The sequence below is a fragment of the Dipodomys merriami genome, unplaced genomic scaffold (genome assembly GCF_024711535.1).
Source record: "Dipodomys merriami isolate MVZ:Mamm:240054 unplaced genomic scaffold, mDipMer1.0.p SCAF_17, whole genome shotgun sequence".
Classification (NCBI taxonomy): domain Eukaryota; kingdom Metazoa; phylum Chordata; class Mammalia; order Rodentia; family Heteromyidae; genus Dipodomys; species Dipodomys merriami.
In genome coordinates this window covers 32,063,680-32,084,006 of record NW_027203048.1, presented here as the reverse complement: position 1 = coordinate 32,084,006, position 20,327 = coordinate 32,063,680, and the positions used below count along the sequence as shown (strand labels likewise).

Below are 20,327 nucleotides of genomic sequence, written 5' to 3'. Positions count from 1 at the left end.
CACTCTCCCTGTGCTCTTCAGCTCAAGGCTAGTTCTCTGCTCTACCACTTGAGCCACAGTGCTACTTCCAGCTTTTTCTATTTATGTGGTGCTGGAGAATCAAACCTCATGCATGCCAGGCAAGCACTCTACCACCTTCCCAGCCCATATAATTAGCCATTTTTAAGTATATCATCTTTGGTGCTCACATTGTTATGCTTTGACATTACCTGAAATTGTCTGAAACAAACACTTGTATGTGTTAAGAAAAAAAAGGCCGGGCGCTGGTGGCTCACGCCTGTAATCCTAGCTACTCAGGAGGCTGAGATCTGAGGATCGCGGTTCAAAGCCAGCCCGGGCAGGAGAGACCGTGAGACTCCTATCTCCAATAAACCACCAGAAAACCGGAAGTGGCGCTGTAGCTCAAGTGGTAGAGGGCTCGCCTTGAGCTGAAGAGCTGAGGGACAGCGCCCAGGCCCAGAGTTCAAGCCCCACGACCGACAAAAAAAAAAAAAAAAAAGAAAAGAAAAGAAAAGAAAAAAAAGAACTTTTGACTCCATTTTACTTTGTCTTTATTAATTTGCTACTCTCAAGTACCTCGTTTAATAGACTCATTTGTCCTTTATTTACTGTCCTTTGTTATTGAATCCTTTCCTTAGCAAGGTTCATCTTTGTTGCACTATGTGTCACAATTTCATTTTTAAGGCAGAATGACAATCCATTATGTATACTATTTTGTGTTTATCTGTTGATGGATACAGGGAGTACTTTTACTTTTTGGTTGTAAGTAATGCTGCTATGAACTTGAATGTACAAATAGTTGATTTAGTCTCTGTTTTCATTCTTTTGGGTATCTACTTGGAAAAATTTGCTAGATTGTTTGGTAATTTGTTGGGGTTTTTTTTTGGGGGGGGGGGTCCGGTCATGGGGCCTGAACTCTGGGCCTGGGCGCTGGCCCCTAGCTCTTCAGCTCAAGGCTAGCACTCTACCACTTGAGCCACAACACCACTTCCAGCTTTTTTCTTTTTGCTTATGTGGTGCTGAGGAATCGAACCCAGGGCCTCATGCATGCAAGGCAAGCACTCTACCACTGAGCCACCTTCCCAGCCCCAATTTGTTGGTTATTTTTAGGAATTGACATACTGTTTTCCCTATGTGGCTGCCCTTTATATTGCCACATGACCAGCACCAACATTTGTTATTTTCTACCTTTTTGGTGAGATTGGCAGTGCTAGGGCTTAAACTCAGGGTCTTGCACTCTTCTTTTGCTAACAGTTGGCACTCTCGCATTTGAGCGACATCCCCACTTCCACCTTTTTGCTGGTTAAGTGGAGATAAGGGTGTCTTGGCTTTATCTTCCAGGACTGGCTTTGAACCAAGATCCTCAGGTCTCAGCATCTTTAATACCTAGGATTACAGGCATGAGCCATAGGCTCTCTGCCTTTCTATTTCCCCCCTACAGTTGTCCTTTCAAGAGGGTATTTGTGTTTGTTTGTTTTTCTGATTTTTTTTATGTGTGGCAGGACTATCGTTTCCTTCCTTCTTCCTTCCTTTCTTTCTTTCTTCCTTCCTTCCTTCCTTCCTTCCCCCCCTCTCTCTTTCTTTCTTTCTTTTCTTTCTTTCTGTTCTGGGGCTTGAACTCAGGGCCTGGGCACTGTCCTTGAGCTGCTTTTGTTCAAGGCTAGTACTCTACCACTTGAGCCACAGCACCACTTCCAGCTTTTTCTGTTTATGTGGTACTGAGGGAGGAATCGAATCCAGAACTTCATGCTTGCTAGGTAAGCATTCTACCACTAAGCCACATTACCAGCCTATTTTTTTTTTTTTGAGTGTTCTTATTTTGTGTGTGTATGTGCCAGTCCTGGGGCTTGAACCTCAGTGATTGGGTGCTCTCCTAGAGCTAGTGCTCTACCACTTGAGCTCTACTTCTAACTTTTTTGTTTGTTAATTGGAAATGAGAGTCTTCTGGACTTTCTTGCTCAGACTGGCTTTAAACCACAATCTTCAAATTTGAGTCACTAGGAATACGTGCATTACCACTCCCCGCCTCCCCCCCCCCCCCCCAGTGCCTGGCAGTGTTCTTCTTATTAATAAGATTTTAATATTTCTGTTCAATAGCTTTTTCTACTCAATAGCTTATTAGGGATATACCCTTTTTCCTGTTTTAGTTTGATACTCCACATAAGCCTGTCTTCTTTAGGGTGAGAGTCCGCTAAGAATACCAGGTAAAAATATGAGGAATTTGAAATAGAATGAACTTAACCTCTCTGATGGCACATGTACAGCTTCAAGGTTAATGCAGTTTTCCTACTTTTTTTTTACCCCAAATATCCCAGTTTGTAAAAATAATTTCAAATATTGTTACTTTTCTAATGTATCAGAAGTCAATTAAAATAATACAGTTAAAAGCAATTTTAGTCTGGCACTGATGGCTCATATCTGTATTCCTTAGCTATTCAAGAGGCTGAGATCTGAGGGTTATGGTTCAATGACAGCCCAGATAGCAAAGTTTATAAGACTCTTAATTTCCAATTAACCACTAAAAAGTCAGAAGTATAGCTGTGGTTCAGGTGATGGAGCAGTAGCCTTGACCCAAAAAGTTCAAGGACAGTGACTAGCTAGGCCTTGAGTCCAGGCCTCAGGACCAGCACACACAAAAAAAGTATTGAGTAATCACATATGGTTATTGATTACCATGTTGGACAACACTGAATGGACCATTTGGTCTACCCAGTTTCATTCTTTTTCTTTTCTGCCCTTTAAAATAAAAAATGAAATTTATTCTGGATCCTAAGAAAGCCTCACCTATTTATAAAATATTTTCAGAATTCTTTTTTTTTTTTTTTTTTCTGTCGGTCATGGGGACTGAACTCTGGGCCTGGGTGCTGTCTCTCAGCTCTTCTGCTCAAGGCTAACGCTCTACTACTTGAGCCACAGCGCCACTTCCAGCTTTCTTCGTGGTGCTGAGAAATCGAACCCAGGGCCACATGCATGTAGGGCAAGCACTTTACCACAGAGCCAGCTTCCCAGCCCCTTTCAGAATTCTTTTATTTTTTTTGGGGGGGGGTCCAGTCATGGGGCCTGAACTCTGGGCCTGAGCACTGTCCCTCAGCTCTTCAACTCAAGGCTAGCGCTCTACCACTTGAGCCACAGTGCCACTTCTGGCTTTTTTCTTTTTTTGCTTATGTGGTGCTGAGGAATCGAACCCAGGGCCTCAGGCATGCAGGCAAGCACTCTACCACTGAGTCACCTTCCCAGCCCCCCTTTCAGAATTCTTAAAGTTCTTAGAGTTTGAATTAAGGTGAGATTTAATAGAAATTGTATATATTTTAAGGGTAAAGGAAGAATTCTTACTGATTTGTTTTATGCTCAACAGAGTAAGTTCCTGAAGATAGTAGGAGTAAAGACACAATGGCTTTTAGGCTTAGATAAAGAAATCTGTTTGGTTTAAAATAAAGGTAGGAAAAAAACAAAGATAGCTGAATTAGAGAACTCTTTGGAGACTCTTAGTTATTACCTTTTACAAAGCTGCCATTCTATATTCTGATTGACTCAGAAGCTATTTATGTCAACATTTATATACATGTTAAAGTAAAAAATTGAGGTTACTGTTCCTGAAAAGCTAGTTTATATATGCTTTGAATGTACAATTATAAAATAATTACTGCTTGTTTTCACAAGAACTGTTAAATATTTAAAAGGCAAAAAATAATTTTAAAACTAATTTTTAACTTTCTCCTGAATCTCTTTTGACTTCCTAGTTATAACTAGAAATTACACATTCCTGGTGATTTCGTATTATAATTTGGTAAACATGTAGAATATAAATAAGAGCTTAGTTTCTTAATGATCAAAGAGCTACTTTTTCTTCTCGTGAGTATATTGTCTTCACTAGTATTCAGTAATTGGCTGTGGAGATGCATCAGAGTTAGACAAGGCAGTGCTGTCTTTTTTGTATGCACTTCTCATTTGGTAGCTGCAAGAATACAGTTGTACTAGCAGTTGGATTTTGGAAGAGATTAAAGATGCATGTTAAGTTGTTACTTAATACTAGGGAAAAATTGTGTTTTCATTTTGGTATATTTAATTTACATAAAGATTTTTAAAGTTTACAATGAATTAATTTGATTATGTGCATTTTTATATATGCATTCTTAAATTTTGCCCCTATTCATGTTAGAAACAAGTCAAATATTTATTGTATTACCTTGCAAATATTGAAGTAGGCCTCAAAATTGAGTTTCTTTTATTAGAATTGATAGGATGAAGATGTGAGCCTGAATTGTAAGCTTGAAGTAAAAATTGCATAAATTTTTTCAAACAAGAAGAAAGGCTGTGTTGTTTGGTGTTAGCCAGGGACTGCCTGAGCATTTTGGCTGTGTTCCGAATTCTGCCAGTGACTCACTTGTGTTTTTTGGCAAGTAACTTATTCTCTCTGAAACAAGTTCTTGATTCTTTACTTCTCTGTAAAGTTAGCATAATAATATTGTACTGACCTCAGATGGGTTGTGTCATAATTTCCCACTTTACAACTTTTCCTACATAAAAATTGTATGGATTTTCAATACCTTTCTGTTTTAAATAAATACGTCTAAATCATTATTTCTTTATTAAGCAAATACTTGAAAGAGGCAATTTGAATGTAGAACAAAACCTTTATTGTACTGTACAAAATATAGCCAATGCTGATAGATTGTTAGTTATATATCAACATTTTAAGGATGATATTTTTCAAAGAATGAATGATTTGTTTTCATTTATTTTAGTGTCAGAAAAAAGAAGAATTTATTGAAAGAATTCAAGGATTAGATTTTGATACAAAAGCAGCAGTTGCCGCACATATTCAAGAGGTAAGGACGTGTATAAATTTTATAATTTTTAATGAAGTGTCTAGGGTGTCTGTCACTCAGAATACTTAAAATCGTGAGATAAGCAAGAAGAAAGAAACCAGAGGCATGACTCAGATGATAGATCACCAGCAGTTAGTGAAGAAGACAAGAGAGAGCATCAGCCTCTGAGTTCATGCCAATTCAGGTACAAAAAATAAAAATAAAAATTTAAAAAAGGGAATAAGAACAAATAAAGATCAAATATAAATAAACACTGTCTTTTCTTTATAGTGCTTTATACATGGCATAGTGCTAACTGTAAGGTACTCATTACTTTTATCTGAGGGAGAGGGTGATTTTTGAAAAGTAAAGTATGTCTTTATTAGAATAGCACAAAGTGAATCAGATACTCTATAGAAATAGCAGAAAATGGAAGACTGCTTGTAATTCAAAACTTCTTACAGAAAGGTAAGATGGTAAAATTAGTATTATGTCATTCCTATAATTTCTAAATGAATGACTATAAAATATTTTTGAATATTTTTTCTTGAATACAAATAACATCATTTATAGAAAGTAGAAAGTTAAAGTTAAATCTAGGGAATGATGTATCAAATAATTGGAGTTAATACGATCTATTTGTTAAAATTTATTTTAAGCTGAGTATCTACAGGTTCCCACCTGTAATCATCCCTACTCAGGAGGTTGAGACCTGGAGAATTAACATTTGGAGCAGCCTGGGCATAAAGGGTTGTGAGACTCCATCTCCAGTTAACCAACAAAATGTTGGACTAGAGGTGCTACTCAAGTGGTAGAGCACCAGTTGTGAGCAAACAAGTTAATTTAGTGCCAGGCCCTGAATAAAAGTCCTTCTATTGGCAAAATAGAAACAAAACAGGGATGGGAACATGGATTAAATAGTATCGTAGCCAAGCAAGTGTAAGAGCTGGAGTTTAAAGCCTAGTATCACAAAAATATAAAAAGTCCAGTTGCTTTCATAATAGTTGTCAGGAACTACTTTTCTGTAAGGATGTTTTGTTGATGAGAAAATGAATATTCATTTTTAAATCACTTAATTTAAAATAATTTTAATTTTGTTTTCATTAATTTTTTTGTGTGTGTACGTGCATGCATGTGCGTGAGTATGCGTGTATGTATATATGTATACATATATGTGTGTATATGCATATACATATATAAATACAGTCATTTATACATATATGCATATATGTATAAGCACACACATATATTCATTTATACATATATATATACATACACATATATTTATACACACACATATATATACTTATATATAGTGTGATACACACATATAAATATACGTATATTCACTTAATATTTTCATGCTTTTTAGTTGTTTTTTTCTCTCCCCTTCCCTACCCCCAGACGTGGGGCCTTGGGAAGGGAACTGCAGGGTGGGGGCAGAGGCATTTTCTCCTTCGGGAAACCAGATGATGATTGAGTAAAATTAGCCATCCATCCTTGAGACATTCTCAAGGAGGTGGGCTGGGAAGTGTCTGGGTGGTAGACAGCTTCCCTAAAAACTCGGGTCTAAATGGCAGCAGCGACGGCAGTGGCATCCATCTTGTTTACAGACCGAGTCTCCATGTTCAAAATGAGATGCCTCTAAACTGAGTCTTTGCATGTTCTTGAGCTCATGTGTGGCTTTCATATTCTGTGTGGGTTGACACACAGGCAGGTGATTCATTGGAGATGAGAGTCTCTCTTGGAGCACCGGTTCCTGCTCCCTCCTTCCTTCGGGGACATCAAGGAAGAGGTTGCCTCTGGCGGGTTCCAGGCTGGCAAGCTCTGTTTTCATTAATTTTGAGTGTACTTTTGTACATTAAATACCATATTGACTTTTCACTATATGAAATTAATGATTGAGCTAATATTGTACCAAAACGTAATCAGTAGAAGCTGTTTTTTTTTCACTCCTTTGCTTACCTCTCTTAAGGTAACGCATAATCAGGAAAATGTGTTTGATCTGCAATGGATGGAAGTGTCAGATATGTCTCAGGAGGATATAGAACCACTATTGAAAAATATGGCATTGCATCTAAAGAGACTTATAGACGAGAGAGATGAACATTCAGAGGTTTGTATTATAAAAGTTTATATTATGAAGGTTTGTATTATAAAAGTTTGCTTTCTAACAAAATAAAGTGACTTTGGAAATTTTTCTGGAATTGATACCTTATACATAAGAATATGGATAGGTAATAAAGTACAGCCCTTTTTGGTATCTGTGGAAGATTTGTTCTAAGACTCCTTACAAATACCCAAAGCCTTAAGTGGGCAAATCTCTTATGTAATATGGTATAGTGTTTGTATATACAACACAACCTACAAATATATATACTTGAAATAGTCTCTAGAATTACATATTCTACAAAATACTCTGTCATTATATACAATGTAAATGGCTTGCAGATAGTTATTGTTTTGTATTATTTAGGCAATAGTGACAAGAAAAAAATCTATACATGTTCAGTACAGATACATGTTTTTTCTTACATATTTTCATTCACACTTGATTGAATCTGCAAATGTGGACCCCACATGGATATCCAATTGGGAAATCTTCCTTCCCTTCTCTCTTTCCCCTTTTCCCTTCCTATTCATCTTCCTCTTCCTCTTCCCTTTCCCCTTCTACTTCTGCTTCCTCTCCCCACCTTTAACCTTTTCTTCCCTTTTATTCTTTTCTTAGTGAACCACAGGTACCAAAAATGAAATATAAGAACCCCGAATTGTTAATAAATAAAACACAGTTAGGTTTTCTTTTTTCTTTTTTAATTAGTATTCTAATTTTGTTCCTACATTTTTTCAAGTTGTCTCCACATTTTATGCCCACAATTCTGGCAGTAGTATAGGTTGTGAAACGATGGAAGTGGAAAAACCATTGCTTTAAACCATAAGAATTTGCTTCAGGTTAATTTTGTAGTTTTATTGCCACATTTTGAAGTTGGAAAAAAATGAGTATGAGGAAAAGGAGAATAACAGGTGTTCTGAATAAAATGTTCTAAAGAGATCTCAAATTTTTGTAGTATGATGAAGTGTGATCTGTAAAAAGAGAATTATTATAAGCTCTTTAAAACAGAACTTTGCTTTGTAAAAAGAACAAAGTTACACTGAATTTTTTTGCACTCTCAAACCAGTTTTTGATTTTAGAACAGTTTAGACTTTAGTGCATGCAGTGTTAATGTTTTCTTAAAAGCAGACCAAAGTATTCTGCCATTCAAGCGAACATACATATTTTTGTACATATTATTATTAGTATAAAGGTGATGTGTAGAAGGGATACTGTTTTGTAAGTTAGGGAATGAGTACATTTCTTTTTGGACAATGTTATTCCTTCTTTCCCCATTTTTCCCTCCTGTCCCCGTCCATGAGTTGTATGGTTGATTTTCAATGTAGAGGCTACTGAGTATTACTGTTCTATTTACATGTGAGATCCATTTTTGAGATTATTTATATGAGAATTTGTATGGTTGCTTTTGAGACCAATGAAAGTCTACATAGAAGAAATTGCTAATGATTTTTTTTTCCTGAACTAACACGTATCTCTATAGAGCCTTTCAGTTTTGATGAGAATTTTCCATTTTACTTCAGGTATCAAAACAGAAAAAAAAACAGGAAATGAATTAAGAGAAAAATTAAATTTCTAAACTGGGCTAGTAGACCGAAGAAAGAAAAAGATGAATTATTGGGAAAAAATCCCTAGTGTGTATCCAGCTTTTCCTGAAATACTTAAGTCATTTTATTTTTAATGAGATTTTTGTATATATTAAAGTCAACTTTGTAATAAAATATCTCATAATACATATTCTTGCAATATAATGTAATATAATTTTATATAATATACAATTGTATAATTTTATAATTATACAATTATATATAACAATATACAATATAGTATAATTTTTGAAAGGTAATATTTCATGTTTAAACAAAGGCTTGTTCCTTAGTGAATTAGTCACAGTATTTTTTTTCTTTTTTTTTGGCCAATTGTGGGGCCTGAACTCTAGGCCTGGGCGCTGTCCCTCAGCAATTCAGCTCAAGGATAGTGCCACTTCTGGCTTTTTTTTCCTGCTTATGTGGTGCTGAGAAATCGAACCTAGGGCTTCATGTATCCGAGACAAGCACTCTGCCACTGAGCTACCTTCCTAACCCCACAGTATTAATTTTTAAGTTATCTTTATTTGTACACATATGTTGTATCTTCACTTGACTTTAGTGTCATTACTGATGGATCTATGGTCTAGAACATTCTTAGATTTATATTTCAATTTTTATAATATGTTGCAATAAGACCATTACTTTTAAAATTACTTTTAAAAACCTTTGCTTTGCTTTTATATGACTGATGGGATGTATAAATTGCTTTTATCTTATTTACATGTACTGATCAAGACACTTGTCATTATGTGACTGTGGCAAATCTAAAAGGAATATGAAGTACTGTAGTGTGATTGTTTGAAAATCCTTCCAGAATATATTATCCTGCCCAGTTCAGCATTTTTGTTACATTAATATTTGTAACAGAGAAAATAAATACCTTTCTCAGCTATTTGAGAAACAAGCTGTAAGCTGTTTAAAATTCATTTCTTTGGGGAATTTTTTTCTTTAAATTTGAGCCACCAATAGATAATTAGAAAAAAGGTTTTCAGAATTATTATATGAGAGACTAGATATGATGGTATGTACCTATAATCCTAGCTACTTGGGAGAGGGAAATTGAGAGGATCAAGATAAGAGGCCAGCTTGGACAAAAAGTTAGCAAGACGCATCTCAAACCAGCATTCCAGATGTGGTGACTTGGGCTTGTGATTTCAGCTACATGGGAAGCATGAGTGGGAAGATTATAGTCTTAAGCCCAACCCCAAGAAAAAATGCCAGTCCCTTTTCTGATAAATAACCAAAAAGAAAGAAGACTAGAAACATAATTCAAGAGGTACAACTTTTGCCTAATAAGCCCTGAGTTCAAACCTTTGTTCTTCCAAAAAAATCAATATGCATTAAATAGAACTACACATTTAAATATAGTATATAACATATAAATGTAATAATTCTGTATCCTGCTAAGTTAAAACAAGTTTGTTTTTTGTTTTATTTTGTTTTGTCGGTCATGGGGCTTGAACTGTGGGCCTGGTTGTTTTCCCTGCGCTTTTCAGCTCAAGGCAAGTGCCCTACCGCTTGAGCCACAAACCACTTCCAGTTTTCTAGTGGTTTATTGGAGATAAGAATCTCATGGAGTTTCCTACCAGGGCTGGCTTTGCACTGTGATTCTCAGATCTCAGACTCCTGAGTCGCTAGGATTACAGGCAAGAGCCACTGGCTCTCAGCAAAACAAGTTTTGATTTAGGTTAAATTTCAACTTTTTTTTAAGCTGTAGATATTTCTTCAGCCCATTCTTTTTAACTAAGCACCAAATAGGAGATTTTAATAAATTTGAAATATATTAGTATTTAAAATTTATGATTCTTACTGTCTCTATTTTTATTTTTATAATATTTATTTTTCGTCAGTCATGGAGCTTGAACTCTGGGCTTGGGCACTGTCCCTCAGATCTTCAGCTCAAGGCTAGCGCTCTACCACCTGAGCCACAGCACCACTTCCGGTTTTCTGGTGGTTAATTGGAGATAAGAGTCTCATGGACATTCCTGTCTGGGCTGGCTTTGAACCGTGATCCTCAGATCTCAGCTTCCTGAGTAGCTAGGATTACAGGTGTGAGCCACCAGCGCCTGGCGACCACTTGATTTTTTTTCCCTTACCATTTATGTATATTTTTATGTTCATTCTTCAAACACATATTAACGAACACTTGCTTTTTTCAAGATCATTGCTTATAGTGTTACAGCAACAAACTGCCAAACTTTCAAAAAAGAATCAAAGCTTAATACTCTCTAGTAAAGAAATTCTAGTAGAAATTCTAAAAATATACATTTTAAAAAAGTGAGACATTGTCAGTGCTATTAAAATAAAAAGTATAAGTGACACTTAAGGGACAATTTGTTGTTCCAGACTGACTAGGAATCTGGAGTATTTAAAAATGTTCTCTTTGAGCAAGAGGAAGAATTGAGTGATTAAAAGTTCAATTGTAGGTATGGTGACATATGAGCAACAATAGTAAAAGAGACATGTCACAAAAAAAAATTGGTTCTTTTCAGAGAAGCCTGCATATATTAAGTAATGAATATGAGGAAAGGAACTGTGGAACCGTCTTTTGATGTCATGGAGTGGTTGTTTTTCTTTTTTCCTTCTTTTGGTGCTAGGACCAGGGTTTGAACTCAGTTCCTTGTACTTGTGTTTGGTTGTTGTGTTCAGAGCTGGTGCACTTGAGCCATGCCTCCCATCCTACATTTTGCTGGTTAGTGGGAGATTAAAAGTCTCTTAGATTTTTCTGCCTGATTTGGCTTCAAACTGATTCTCAGTTCTTAGCCTCCTGAATAGCTAAGATTACAGATGTAAGTCACCATTGCCCAGCTCCTTCTGAGGCTTATCAACATGCGTATGAATCAATAAAAGCAGTAGTTGCAAGGAAGCCAATATACCTTGATACAGATACTAAAATGTATATCCCAAAGATGAACAGGTAAATTCTAGTAGATGGTCAAAACAAAAAATAAGTAATGACCACCTCATGAGAAATAAAGGTTATGAGTTTATGATAAAAAGGAAGTAACCAACTCATTTTGTGTTGAGTAGTAGAACATTTGGAATTACACTAGAAGTTAAATTGTTTGCCTGAGAAATTTGGAAGAAAAAGATTTAGAGAATTTACCAGTAAAGAAAAAAAATTGGAAGAACGGAGAGAATGATAGTAAGAGATACATTATTTGTGTTAAATATTCCTTAAAATACAGTTATATGAAAAAAAGAAAAGGAGGCTTCATGGAGGGCCTTTGGAGAAAGGAACAAAGGACGCTTTGAGATGGAAAGCAGATTATTGTGAGATATAGAACATAGGATATAGAATTGAGACTAGCCTGGAGTTTCAGCATTGCTATTAGTTAATTGTGTAATCTTAAATGAATCCATCTTAGTACCTCAGTTACCTCCGGAAAAAAGATTAAATTAAACCTCTGATGTCTTATTCTCTCTAGCAGTGGTTTCTCATGAATTATAAAATTCTAGAGTAGTACTGTCCAATTCTGTCCTGGTGGTAAGATTTTGTATCTTGGTTTTGTCCAGCAGTATACCCATTAGCCACCTGTGTTGTTGTGTACTTGAATCGTGGCTGGTGTAACCATAGAACTGAATTTTTACCTTAAAATTTTAAATAACCACCCATACTACTGGCTATTTAAATTGGACAGCACACTTGTAGACAAATCACTCTCAATGTTGTTTCCTTTCCTGTATCAACAATCTTTATGCTTCTTTAATAGTTACTATCTAGTTTTTTTGTCATGATTGATTTCTTTTGTTGAAAAACCAGAAAGGGAAAAACATGAAGTTTTGTTCTTATGCTATCTACTAAATAGTTCATGTGCGAACTACTGAATGAAACTAAAAAATGGTAGTTAAGCCAGGTGCTGGTGGCTCACACCTGTAATCCTTAGCTGCACAGGAGGCTGAGATCTGAGGATCAAGGTTCAAAGCCAGCCCAGGCAGGAAAGTCTGTAGGATTTTTGTCTTCAATTAACAACAAAAACATTGGAAGTAGAGCTGTAGCTCAAGTTGTACAGCAGAAGCCTTGATCATAAAAGCTCAGGAACAGTGCCTAGGCCCTGAGTTCAAGCCCCAGGACCTGTACAAAGAAAAGAAAGAAAAGAAAAGAAAAAAGAAAAGCAACTAAATATTATGGTAAAGTTGAAGGTATTTTTGAACAGTGAATTTGATTCTTTATACTATAATACTTAGACCCAGTGAATAATATTAATGCTTGTTGATATATAGAATACTAAAAGTGATTTTGTGTTTATTTCTGTAATTTTTAGACTATCATAGAACTCTCTGAAGAGCGAGATGGTCTTCATTTTCTACCCCATGGCTCTTCATCTGCACAATCACCCTGTGGTTCTCCAGGCATGAAGCGAACAGAAAGTCGACAGCATCTGTCAGTGGAACTGGCTGATGCTAAGGCTAAGATAAGAAGGCTTAGGCAGGAACTGTAAGTTGCTGATTTTCAAGATTCATTGTATTTATGTAATCACAAAAGTGACATTAATAACATTTTTAGGCTTATGGACTTATTCAGTCAGTGGACCTATATTAAATTTTCACTAGTATTTGTTAACATGAGAAAAATAAGCCAGGGACAAGTGAGTGACTCATGCCTGTAAGCCTAGCAACTCAGAAAGCTGAGAGCTGAGGATAGCAGTTTAAAGCCAAAAAAGTCCATGAAACTCTTACAATTAAGTACCAAGAGACTATAAATGGAGCTATGGCCCAAATGGTAGAGTACCATCTTTTAGTGACAAAGCTAAGGGACAGCTACAAGATCTTGAGTTTAAGCCCCAGTACTAGAACAAAAAAAAAGGGAAATATAAAGTTTTCTTAATACCAATTTTTATCAACTATTAAAGGATACCTTTTATTTTAGATTTATATCCTTCCTATCTTTCTGTGTTAAAATTTTTTTATTAAAATTGTATCCTTCCTTTGGCAAATTGTTGGGCTTATTATTTTTTATATTTCTTGAAATCATAACACTGGGAGCCATTGACATAAATCAATAAGTTCTGCCTTTTAAAAAATTGTTTTTATAGGACTAAATTGCTCTGGTATTTAAGAATAATTTTTATAAAACATTAATTTGTGTCTATCTTCTATATCAAGTATTTGAAATATGTAAGTCTACTTAGTAAAATAGTCACATTTAGTCTTGATAAAATTATTATTCACATTTTTAAGATGTAAATTTAAAATTCTAAAATATAAATGTTACACATTGACATTCCTTAGTGAGCTATAAGCAAAAACATAACCATTTTCTGCTGGATATCTTGTATCATATATTTTAGGAAGAACAAAGAATTTTTGTTTCAGGAACATTTTTTACATTATCTGGAATTTGAGATTCAGACTGTAGATTTTAAATTTAAAAATCACAATATATCAATTATACTTACTGATTAATGTAGTTAAAGTAAATTGAATATGCAAGGTGGAAGAAATATTATACTATAGGAAAATTTGAAAACAGAAAAATACAGCTTTCATTTGTGGATGTCTGCATTATTATGTGTCTATTGAAGTGAACACGCCCAGGATATTCTACAAACAGCTGCACCAGGAAAATTAGGGAAGAGATTGCTGTTATTAGTTTGACTGGCAGTTAATGGATAGGCTAAACAGTGAACACTAGTTCTTTGCATATAATTTAGCACAATCTTCTCCAGTCTTTAGATAAAGCATGCAATTAGAACTACAGTCATGTCTGTGAATCTGTTTAACAATTTGCATTATGTTAGAATTTAATTCTCAAAAATTACTTAGCTATGAAGTATATTAAAATTCCAAACAACTTGAATGGAATGGCAAAATTTGGTTTCATACTATACTGATTAGAAAATGGAAAAAAATGTTTTTAATGAATAAATAAATATGCTAGATAAAGCAAGTATTCTTCATAACTAACACTAATAGTTCATCAGGTATCATCTAATATCTTGATTGTTCCTTGAAATTGTTGCATTCATGGATTTCTTTTTTTTTCTTTTTATTTTTTTAGGGGGGGGTCTGGTTGTGGGGCCTGAACTCTGGGCCTAGGTGCTGTCCCTCAGCTCTTCAGCTCAAGGCTAGCCCTCTACCACTTGAGCCACAGCACCACTTCTGGCTTTTTTCTTTTTGCTCATGTGGTGCTGAGGAATCGAACCCAGGGCCTCAGGCATGCAAGACAAGCGCTCTACCACTGAGCCACCTTCCCAGCCCCTCATGGATTTCTTATACTAACATTAATTTTTAGTCTAATTACTGTGACAGATCTTTACTAGAAAAAAATCATGATCGACAAAAGTAATTCAGATTGCTTTATATACACTAGAAAAGTATACAATAAATAATTGTAACTAGAATGTGAAAGCTATACTTTTTTGGGTTGTGCAACAGAATATAATTACTTTTGATTTAGAAACATTCAGAGTAAAAATGTAATTTCTGATTTGGATAGAAGAAATAATTTGTTAATTTCATTTTTATGCACTGTCAAACCCTCTTTAGTAATTTTCCCCAGAAGTGGCACTGTGGCTCAAGTGGTAGAGTGCTAGCCTTGAGCTAAAGAGCTGAGGGACAGCGCCCAGGCCCAGAGTTCAAGCCCCATGACCAAAAAAAAAAAAAAAAAAATTCCCACCACTTCCATGTTTTGAAAGCTTCTTTCACATAAAGCATTTATTCTTTTTTTAAAAAAAACTTATTTTTCTATAATTAGGTTTGTTTGTTTTTTGCTATTACTAGAAGTTAGACTCAAGCTTGCTTAGCTTGCTTGCTCAGCTGACAGTCTACCACTTGAGCCACACCTTCAGTCCAAAAACTCATCCTTTTAAAATATATAATTAGGTAGCTTTTAGTTTATTAATAGAGTCATGAAAACATTGCACAATAATTTCAAGACATTTTGATTTTTAAGACAAAATAAACCTGGGCTGGGAAGGTGGCTCAGTGGTAGAGCGCTTGCCTTGCATGCCTGAGGCCCTGGGTTCGATTCCTCAGCACCACATAAGCAAAAAGAAAAAAGCCGGAAGTGGCGCTGTGGCTCAAGTGGTAGAGCGCTAGCCTTGAGCTGAAGAGCTGAGGGACAGCGCCCAGGCCCAGAGTTCAAGCCCCATGACCGGACCAAAAAAAAAAAAGACAAAATAAACCCTCTCTATTCTTTGCGCCCTTAGCTCATATAATAATCAATATTTTTTTTTACATGACTTTGTCTATTCTGGTCATTTCATTTAAATAGGATCATATAATATATTGATTTGTCATTGACTTCTTTAATTTAGCGTAATGTTCTCGAGGTTCATCCATGTTATAGTAGGTATTGGTTAATGTACTAAATAATATTTTTATGGGTGAATAATAGTTTAAATTTTTCATTTCATCAGATGATGGGCATTCAGATTATTTCCATTTTAAGCTGTTGTAAATACTGCTGCTATGAATATGCATATCTTTTAGCATTATTTTTAATAATGTTTAAGAAGTAATTGGTGATGTTTAAGAAGTAATTCGTTGGATGCTTTAAAAATAATTGGTTTGGGTTGGGAAGGTGGTTCAGTGGTAGAGTGCTTGCAATAGAGTGCTTGCCTTGCATGCCTGAGGCCCTGGGTTCGATTCCTCAGCACCACATAAGCAAAAAGAAAAAAAGGCGGAAGTGGCGCTGTGGCTCAGGTGGTAGAGCTCTAGCCTTGAGCTGAAGAGCCTGAGGGACAGCGCCCAGGCCCAGAGTTCAGGCCCCACGACCGGACCCCCAAAAAAATAATTGTTTTGCCAGATATGGTGACTCACGCTACTCAGAAGGCTGAGATTTGAGAATCTCAGTTTGAAGCCAGTTCAGGTAGGAAAGTCTGTGACACTCTTAGCTCCAATTAATCATTATAAAGCCAGAAGTGGAGTGTGGCTCAAATGATAGAGCACTAATAATGAAAAGGCAAAAAAGGCTCAGAGGACAGTGTCCAGGCCCTGAGCTCAAGGCAAAGAACTGGCACATGTGCATATGTGCGTGTGCGCGCGCGTGCGCACACACACACACACATGCACACGCACACACACACACACACACACTTGTTCATTATTTTTATTTCAGCATTTACTGGAGTTTGATCTCAGAACCTTGAATTTGCTAGGCAACTGTTCTACCACTTGAGCCATGACCCAGCTACTTTTTTTTTTAAGTCTCACTGACTTTCCTGCTGGCTTTGAACTGTGATCCTCAGATCTTAGATTCCTGAGTACCTAGGATTACAGGTATAAGCCACCAGCATGGGCTTCCAGCTACTTTTTAATCAGTATATATTTTTAATTCTCTGTGTATATATGAAGGAATGGACAAAACTTTGTCAGTGTCACACTACTTAACTGTACAGTGAGTAGTGGTTAAATTGGCAAATTTTATTATATCTATAATATATATTACCACAGTCAAAAATGTTTAAGACTTAATGTGGCTTAGTGTTAGAGTGCTTACCTAGCATTCATGAAACCCCTGGGTTCCATTCCTCAGTACCACATAAACAGAAAAAGCCAGAAGTAGCACTGTGGTTCAAGTGGTAGAGTGCTAGCCTTGAGCAAAAGAAGCTCAAGGATAGTTCCCAAGTCCTGAGTTCAAGCCCCAGGACTGGCAAAGAAAAAAAAATTAGTTAAAAAAGTATCCAGTAATTCAAAAAGAAACATTTGGAAGAAATGTTATTAATGTATGTTATTAATGTACTAATCCTAAATGTAATAGCTTATGATTTAAAGCCAAATTATCCATTTGAACATTAGGAATAAGATAAGAGCTAATGAGTCACAAAATAAGAAATTTTAATACTACAAACATGAACACCCAAATTAGTATTTTCTTGTATTCAAAGAAATGCAAATTATAAGCCAGGCATTTGTTGTGCAAGCTTATAATCCTACCTATTCAGGAGGATGAGATCTAAGGATTATGACTGGAAGCCAACCTGGGCAGGAACACCAGAGAGATTTTTTATCTCCATTTAACCACCAAAATTCCAGAAGTAGAGCTGTGGTTCAAGTGGTAGAGAGCTAGCCTTGAGCATAAAACTCAGGAACAGTGCCCAGGCCCTGAGTTAAAGCCCAGGACAGCACCAAAACAAAAGATAAAAAGGAAGAAACAGAAAAGAAATGCAAGTTAGAACATAAACATAGCAGTTTTCTTTTTTTCATTTTGGTAAAGATACCTTTATCATCTGCAGCTTAGTGATCTTTCTGGAGAGCAGTTTTTGTATCAAGTACTTTGAACCTTTAATGTACTTTTAGAATTATGTCCTAAAATATTCAACATTTTATATACAGTGAGTTTTACTCCAAAGCATATTACCCACTTAGATGCTAATTATGGTTCCTCTATGAAGAATATATTTCGGTATTAAAAGTTATGGTTCTGGGGCTGGGAAGGTGGCTCAGTGGTAGAGCACTTGCCTTGCATGCCTGAGGCCCTGGGTTCGATTCCTCAGCACCACATAAGCAAAAAGAAAAAAGCCAGAAGTGGCGCTGTGGCTCAAGTGGTAGAGCGCTAGCCTTGGGCTGAAGAGCTGAGGGACAGCGTCCAGGCCCAGAGTTCAGGCCCCACGACCGGACCCCCCCCAAAAAAAATAAATAAATAAAATAAATAAAATAAATAAATAAAAGTTATGGTTCTGAAGTATTATTAGATGTGAACAATAGGTTGTTTATACAATAGCCTTCTATTATTGAAAATAATGGAAAATCCAGTTAGTGGAGTTTTTCTTTGAAGAGATTGGCGCTGAAGGGGAAATAGAAAAATGAGAATTAGAAATAAATCGGGTCAAAAAGAAAATAAGAATAAGAGTATATTTATATTAAAAAAAAGTATAAAAGTAATTATGTTTCTATAAGCTATAAAATAGAAACCCATAGAAAAGTAAAGTTTTATCTGTATGTCATATAATAAGTGTATCATTCTTTTAAGTCATTGTATATGTTGAAAACAGTTTGTAGGCCTTTGGGGAGAAAGATAGAAAAAACTAATGAACTATGAGGACTTTGTCATTGAAGTTAGCCTTTGAACAATGTAGGCAGTAGAAAGTTGATACCTATTTATATACATACCTTTGTTTTTTTCTCCTTTGAGTTACAGTTACAGCTAATACTGTATTCAGTTAGCTATTCAATAATGGTAATTCATTTACATTAGTGCAAATAGGGAAAATAGTTTAAGTATTGAGGTTTATCTTTGATAAGTTTTTGTGTTTCAGAGAGGAAAAGACTGAACAGTTGTTGGACTGCAAACAAGAACTTGAACAAATGGAAATAGAATTTAAAAGGCTACAACAAGAGGTTTGTACCTTTAACTGTTACTATATAGGACCCTCAAGTAATTGGAAATTGTGATTTTTTTTCCTTCTGATTTTTAAACTTGACTTCAATACTTCACATAAATAAATGAGATAATTGAGACCTATAGGTGATGACTTTTTCAGTGTTTCTCTCATCAAAATGTTAGAGTCAGAATTAGAAATTAAGGTCTTTCGACTTTTATTTCTGTTCTAAACTTCTAGGTTTCAAAAGATCATCTAGGGACAGGGGCAATTGCAAGTCTGTCTTTTTTTGTGTATTTGGCTCTTGTGGCTTGGAAACCAGAACAACTCTATGTACTGTGAATTGTGCTATTTATGTGTATTTTCCTGGGTCTATGATTGCTCAAGATACATGATTTTTTTTTTTTTTCGGGTCTGGTCGTGGGGCCTGAACTCTGGGCCTGGGCGCTGTCCCTCCGCTCTTTAGCTCAAGGCTAGTGCTCTACCTGATATTTGAACTTACATGTTAGAATGCTTAAGTTTTTACTCTTTGCCTATTAAAAAGATCAAAACTTCCAGTTAATTTAACAAATTATATTTTACCTAACACTGTGTTTGTGTGTGCTTGTGTGTGTATTTGTGTTTCAAATCTTTCAGGATTTATTTTTGTTTTTGTTTTTGGTCTGTTGTGAGCCTTGAACTCAGGGTCTAGGCACTGTCCCTGAGCCTCGCTGTGCTCAAGGCTAGTATTCCACCACTTGAGCCACAGTGCCACTTCTGGTTTTTGAGTGGTTAATTGGAGATAAGAGTTTCACCGGACTGGGCATAGGTGGTTCAGCCTGTGATCCTAGCTACTCAGGAGACTGAGATCTGAGGATAAAAAAAAAAAGTCTCACCTGGACTTTTCTGCCTACGCTGGCTTAGAACTGCAATCCTCAGATCTCAGTCTCCTGAATAGCTGAGAGTATAGGCATGAGCCACTAGTGCCTGGCTCGTGTGTGTGTGTGTGTGTGTGTGTGTGTGTGTGTGTGTGTGTGTGTGTGTGTGTGTGTGTGTGTGTGTTGTCAGTCTGGGGCTTGAACTCTAGGCAATGTCCCTGAGCTCTTCAACTCAAGGCTAGCGCTCTACCGCGTGTGTGTGTGTGTGTGTGTGTGTGTGTGTGAGTGTGTGTGTGTGTGTGTGTGTGTGTGTGTGTGTGTGTGTGTGTGTGTGTGTGTGTGTGGTCAGTCTGGGGCTTGAACTCTAGGCAATGTCCCTGAGCTCTTCAACTCAAGGCTAGCGCTCTACCGCTTGAGCCACAGCGCCACTTCTGATTTTTTGGTGGTTTATTGGAGATCAGAGTCTCACAGACTTTCTTTCCTGGCCTAGCTTTGAACAGCTATCCTCAGATCTCAGCCTCTTTAGTAGCTAGGATTACAGGCGTGAGCCACCAGCGTCCGGATCTTTGACAGTTTTTAAGAATATACTTCTAGCAACTATTAAGGGAGAAAAGAAGGGGAGAACAAGGGGAGAACATAGTCCCCTATGATCAAAGCACATTATATGCATGAAAATTTAACAATAAAATCCATTGTTTTAG

At 36.2% G+C, this 20,327-nt stretch overlaps 1 protein-coding gene across 7 annotated transcripts in view; it reads left to right on the top strand.

The window, feature by feature from the left end:
- Window positions 1-20,327, top strand: part of Ccdc88a (coiled-coil domain containing 88A) — a 131,278-nt gene that overhangs the window by 38,594 nt on the left and 72,357 nt on the right. For all 7 annotated transcript variants that reach the window (XM_070025642.1, XM_070025641.1, XM_070025640.1 and 4 more), the window contains exons 6-9: window positions 4,746-4,829; window positions 6,784-6,924; window positions 12,770-12,942; window positions 18,707-18,788. In XM_070025642.1, the coding sequence (XP_069881743.1) occupies window positions 4,746-4,829; window positions 6,784-6,924; window positions 12,770-12,942; window positions 18,707-18,788 (480 nt within the window). The remainder of the gene's footprint in view (window positions 1-4,745; window positions 4,830-6,783; window positions 6,925-12,769; window positions 12,943-18,706; window positions 18,789-20,327) is intronic.